This window comes from Telopea speciosissima, chromosome 10 (genome assembly GCF_018873765.1).
Source record: "Telopea speciosissima isolate NSW1024214 ecotype Mountain lineage chromosome 10, Tspe_v1, whole genome shotgun sequence".
NCBI lineage: Eukaryota > Viridiplantae > Streptophyta > Magnoliopsida > Proteales > Proteaceae > Telopea > Telopea speciosissima.
In genome coordinates, this window is record NC_057925.1 from 57,771,716 (window position 1) to 57,777,715 (window position 6,000).

Here is a 6,000-nt window from a genome sequence, read left to right on the forward strand (position 1 = left end):
GTTAGCAATGGACATATAGTAGCCACACATCTGAGATGGGCAAAAGAAACTGTCATTAAGAAAGTGAGTACAATGTCCCCAATCAAAAAGAATGAAACGAAGACACATGCAAGAGGCTACAATGAAGTAAAAGGATAGGAGTAACATATTTAGAGAAAATACATAGAAACTTTATATCCCTTTCCAAAGCCTCTGGCGGACAACTGGCAATCTTGGCATCCTGTTGAACGAAATGTTCAATCTGGATAAACTGGCATGGCAGAAACTGCAACTTGAGCTCTGGATCCCTATTACGGTTGGAGGGTCTTCTGAAACCACTAACTATCACGGAACAAAAACTTTGATACATTGAGGAACTATATACGACAAAAGTCTTCGTAACTCGGATACAAAACTTGGATGCAAATGGATCCACCAACATAATTATCCATTTGTTTCAAGCTGGCTAACACACTAACCCTTTTTAAATTTTTTTTTGGTGGGAGGGCATTATTATTCATGTTTCCCATTTTTCTGAAAGGCAACGACATTACGAGTAACCTACCACCGGGTCCATTGCTTCATATGTCTCCCTATACAGCTACTGGACCTTCCCACTTATCAACTATCTCCTTGAGTTTCTCAAATCCCTGAGCAGAAGAATGCAGTCCATGTCAATATGTCTAGTAAAAGGAATCAGCATTTATTCGAAATAATAGAAAACGAAATCATCCACCCCCCCTCCCCCCCAACACACACACACAAAAAAACAAATCTCATGGTTTGTATTGATGCAATTAAGAGTTCAAATTATAGGGGAGGAAATCAAAGTTCAAACTCACCATACGAGTTGCGAATTCACCAAATGATTCATTTGCTTTCCGTTCATATTTCCAATTGTAGAACAATGGTTCCAAGACCTTCTCTAGGTTTTGAACCTTCACCTTATTCATGAAGGTCTGTGCTAGTGATGTTTGGTTGGGGCTGCCACCAAGCCAAATCTGTTCAGCAAAGAAGCGATTAGCTCAATTTAGAATTCAAATATCTACTTTCAGGTGAAAAGTGGGTCTGAAATTTCTTTTAGTGTGAGTCAGTCTCGTACAATCTGTTCTACCAATATTTTAGTTATAGCGGTGCTTGAAATACCTGGTAACTGTTTGGTCCATCGCCAACAAGTCCAAGCTCAGCCATGTATGGCCGAGCACAACCATTGGGGCATCCCGTTACCCTTATCACCACTGATTCATCATACTCAAGACCGACCTGTTAATAACAAAAGCTCTGCATGTTGAGACTCTATAGAACATATTGGACCCCAACTAGACAGGTTACTAAACCTTCCAAGAGATGAATGACATATAATAAGCTTTCTAAACCATTATAAGCTAACTGCAGAAACAGAAGGATTCATGATTTACTCACCTTATCAAATATAGCACGAACCCGCTTAAGGATGTCAGGTATCCCCCGCTCAGCTTCCGTTATTGCCAATGGGCAAAGCGGAAATGCTGGGCATGCCATTGCAGTCAGATTGAGGGGATCTACATAGCTAGGATCCTGTCCATGAGCAAAATCTCAATGTCCTCTTTCTTCTCATAAAAAGAAACAGAAAAGAGAAAGGAAACTACTTGGCAGTTAAGCAACATATGATCTGTTTCAAGTTTGAATGCTACAATCCAATATTGCAAACTGTTGTAATATGGGTACAAGGGTATAATTGTCCATTAAGGTTTATTAGTGTTGACCTAAGGGTATTATTGTAACTTGTATGTCATAACATTCTATTATAAATAAAGAGGGCTTGTGTCTCATTTTCCTAAGTTCAATACCCCAAACCCATCACGGTATCAGAGGTAGGATCAACTTTGGGATCCGAACCACTCGCTCCCTCCCTCTCTCTTGCGCGCACGCCTCCACCCACTCTCTCGGTTTCACTGCCAACACCCATGGCGACGTTCGCTACCGTTTCACCTAAAAGCTCGAACTGTTAGGGAAGGGCAGCGTTAATGTATACATCACCACTCCCCCAACGTGCAAGCCAAAATCCCATGGTCCTTGCACATGGAGCTCACACAACATTTCCTTCGCGCAGCACCGAGGGAGAAGAAATGTCGGGAAAACTCTTCCGATGCACTTTCAAGGAGTCGAACACTTGACCTCCCTGTTATGATACCATGTTCACTACTGTTTCACCTAAAAGCTCGAACTGTTAGGGAAGGGCAGCGTTAATGTCTACATAAACACAAACTAAAGTAGAGAAGTACAACAAAAAGAGAGGCAACAAACCTCGACTAAGAGAGAATCTTTATAGAACACCCCCCCCCCCCCAACAAAGTTTCCATATTGAATTGTTTGGATGCTTCCAAATAATCTACTGCCATCCATCAATCTCCATATAATTATGTCTTCTCTTTGTGCACAAAGTGGGCCACACATGTTTGGGATCCCACTAACACAACAGGTCCTACGGCAATATACGGGTGGGCCTACTGTTGATCCCAGCCCCTTCGCAGAAACCCTAAAAAATGCCATGACCTTACCATTTCTTTTCAATAATTTTCAAAATTTTCATTTACAGAAGTATACCCATATGCCATGTTAAAGCCAGATTTTTAGCTGACCTGACTAGCTGCTTGGACTGGCAGAATTAAGGATCAGCCCCCCCTCCAGCAGTTTCTATTAACAAATGATAAAATCACTGTAAACAGTATGTTTAGGAACCATGTTTAACCTAATCAGGCCAATCCGATAAGGTTTGTTCAAATTTAGCATCTCTGCAATAGGCTAATCGAATGTCAGTCTAGATGATCTACTAAATTAACTCTGAATCTCTGATGGATTTTCATCACATTCATTCTGATAAAATTTACATTGACCAGCCTTGGGTCCTATGTCAAATTGTGTTTGCAGATTATCCCACTGATCTGTACTGTAAAAGCATAAATATCTTACCAGTAGTCCAGCCTGTGCAAGAACTGTTGAGATCGGATGCCTCCATGAAGGATCAATATTACACAAGATTATGTTCTGGTTTGGTGTGAGACACACATTCAGGCTATACTTCTCAATGATCTCCCGTAGAGCCTTCTTCTTTGCTCCCGCAACACGGCCATTATCAACATGGATACCACAAAACAAATTACCATCACCCTGTCAAACAAAATCAAGAATCAGTCAAGGATTTTTTTTGGGGGTGGGGGTGTAGTTGTATGGTTAAGACCCTGAGCACAAAAAGTTAGATGCGTACTGGAAAAACTCCTGCAAGAGTAAACTAATTGGATAAACCCAAAAAAAATAAAATAAGTGGGTCTACATCTTTAGGTCCAAACCTGCTCATGCCATCCCAAATAGCTCTTGAATTCCCACTCTGGCAGCTCCCGAGAAGGTTCAAATTTCTTCCCATAGTATTGCTCAACAACACTTCTGAACTTCTCAATCCCCCATGAGCTGACCAAATATTTCATTCTACTATACTTCCGGTCATCTCTTCTCCCATTTTCTCGCTGTGTAACAACAATTGCCTTGACGGCATATAATATATCCTCCTTCGGTACATACCCCAGTGGCTCTCCCAGACGAGCGAATGTCGTCTCCACCCTATGTGTTCTTCCCATTCCACCACCAACCTGCATTACAAATTATTAGCAACTTAAGGTAAAAGATCACAAAAAAAAAAAAAAATTTGAGTAAAATATATGGCAATAATTCTCACATAAATATTGAAACCCTGAGGCTCCCCGTCAGCATCAGTAACTACAACAATGCCAACGTCATTGGTGAGAATATCCACTGAGTTGTCAGTCGGCACGGTTACTGCAACCTTAAATTTTCTTGGCAGGAACTGGGTGCCATAAATGGGCTCTGGGGAATCAGGGAAGTTTGTTCCATGAGAGTTGTCATTACGGGCCTTCACTACCTCAGGAGGCTCAGCTGACATAATTTTCTCCCCATCTACCCATAGATCATAATATGCACCTGACTGAGGAGTTAGGAGTGCAGCAATGTTATCTGCAGTCTGCTGTGCGAACACATAATCTTTCCTTGTAAATGGTGCTGCAGCAGCAAGAACATTTCTGTTCAGGTCACCACACGCACCAAGAGTTGAGCCCATATTTCTAATTACAGTACTAAGCACAGTCTTAAGGTTCTTCTTCAAAACACCATGTAACTGAAATGTTTGTCTGGTTGTCAGGCGAAGAGTTCCAATTCCAAACTGGTCCGCAAGATCATCCATAGCCAAGTAGAGTTTGTTTGGGACTTTACCACAAGGATTCTTTGTTCGAAGCATAAATGAGTAAGATTTTGGACCACGTTCATCTCTATTGTACTGTTGATAGCTTCCATGAAACTTTATCAATTGTATGGCATCCTCATTTATATTTGAAGCTTCTGTCAGCAGCTCCTCATTGAGAGGGTATCTCAAGAAGTTACTTTTCTCTTTGATTATTTCAACCTTGCTACGTTTAGTCTCAGGGGAGCTGTCTGGCTTTACTGGCTGCAGAAGGGAGTGCGGTTAGTTATTAGAAACCGGTAGGCATCACTGAATATTTAGCCATGACAACTCTACATTAAAAAGAAAAGATGGATCATTTAAATTGCTTTATAGGAGTACTGGTGAATGGATGACACAACCTCCATCTTACTAAAAACAAAGTGGAAGGTCAGACTACGCTTAGGGGTAAAAAACAAGATGTAAAAGATAAACATATATTTGACATAAGTATAACAACAGACAATCTAAGAGCAAATAAATAATGGTTGAATTTACACCATTCTGCCAGCTTCCCAAAGTTGTAAGTAGCCTAGCTAAAATACAGTGAGACCTGAACAGCAACACACATGATAGCCTAGTATTTAATGCACATGATGCCAAGCCTAACTGAAAGAGTAGCAACAGAGAAAAGAAAATATTAGAAGGGCAAACACCTCATTAACTGCAGACTTACCTAGGCAGAAAAAGAGAAGTAAAAATAAACAGGAAAAACTCGAAGGTGGAAATAACGCCAACAGATTTCTATAAATTTAATAAATATCTAAGTTGAACAAGAAAACCTATTTTCTACCTCTTAATTATGAGATATTATTGCTTGCCAATTGGGCTACCCCCTTGGGGTTCAGAAACAGGAAGTTGGGAAGCCAAAAACTATCCTGGAAATTTCAGAACCTCCTCTTTGGAGGAAGCCAGGGTTGGAATATTGGGTGTTCCTTACGGTAGCATAGTCAGTGAAATTAGGCGGACAGAAGTAATAAAGCTATTGGAACGAAGTACAAAGGCCATTCACATTATAAGCAATGTTGAAGAATGTTAATTGTAAATTTTGAGTCTCACACAGAACTCATATTTCTTGCATTCTACAGAGATCACTTTGAATAGTGAATCTACAACTAACTTAAGCGCATCAAACACAAGGAACTTACCCAGCCCATTGCCACCCAACTGATAATCAAGCTATTGTGATTACTCTAAAAAAAAAAAAAAAAAAAAGGCAAAAATTTGAAAACTAATAAATTAATTCATCATCTCCTCGCTTAACCAAACCTATTTCACAAAGAGTCTAGTTGACAGAATTCATACACACACACACACACAAAAAATCTTTTTCTTTTCCTTTTAAAAAGTTCCCCCATGTATTGGTTTAAGCATTTGAAAAATACAATAAAGCAATTGGATGATTCATTCGAAATTAAAAACGCAGAAACAAAAGAATGAGAGAATAAAAAACTAACAGTTGAGACAGCGGTCACACGAGAAGAATTCGACGAAGAAACCGGGAAGACATGGACGGTTCCGCCCGAAGGAACCAAACCACAAGACCTCAAGCCATGAAATCTCTGAAACTGAAGCTTAAGATCCTTCAGAACCGTAATGTTACCAGCACCCACTGATGTCGCCATCACCGATCAAAGATCAAGTATTTTAAGCTTTTCTAGGGTTTTCAGAACCCTCTTCTTCGTCACCAATTCAGTCCCAGTCCAATTCACAGCAAATGGCGTCCCTGTGTTTTGAGTGGTTACAAATGT

The 6,000-nt window shown here is 40.2% G+C and overlaps 1 protein-coding gene across 1 annotated transcript; it reads right to left on the minus strand.

Moving 5' to 3' along the window:
- Positions 1–569: 569 nt before the first annotated feature.
- On the minus strand, positions 570–6,000 carry LOC122642801 (sulfite reductase [ferredoxin], chloroplastic-like). The gene is made up of 8 exons (XM_043836402.1): positions 5,707–6,000; positions 3,692–4,474; positions 3,309–3,605; positions 2,932–3,129; positions 1,402–1,536; positions 1,126–1,242; positions 822–980; positions 570–629 (listed from the first exon to the last, which is right to left on the minus strand). Exons 1-8 carry the CDS (start codon positions 5,872–5,874, stop codon positions 573–575), a joined length of 1,914 nt encoding a protein of 637 aa, XP_043692337.1. The 5' UTR covers positions 5,875–6,000; the 3' UTR covers positions 570–572.

Bases quoted from the DNA above. Each gene is read 5' to 3' on its own strand.
- LOC122642801 (XM_043836402.1), bottom strand. From the start codon at position 5,874: ATGGCGACATCAGTGGGTGCTGGTAACATTACGGTTCTGAAGGATCTT. The intron at 3,130-3,308 runs GTTTGGACCTAA...TTTGTTTGACAG, and splicing joins ATTTGGGATGGCATGAGCAG to GGTGATGGTAATTTGTTTTG. The intron at 630-821 runs GTGAGTTTGAAC...TCTTCTGCTCAG, and splicing joins GTGAATTCGCAACTCGTATG to GGATTTGAGAAACTCAAGGA.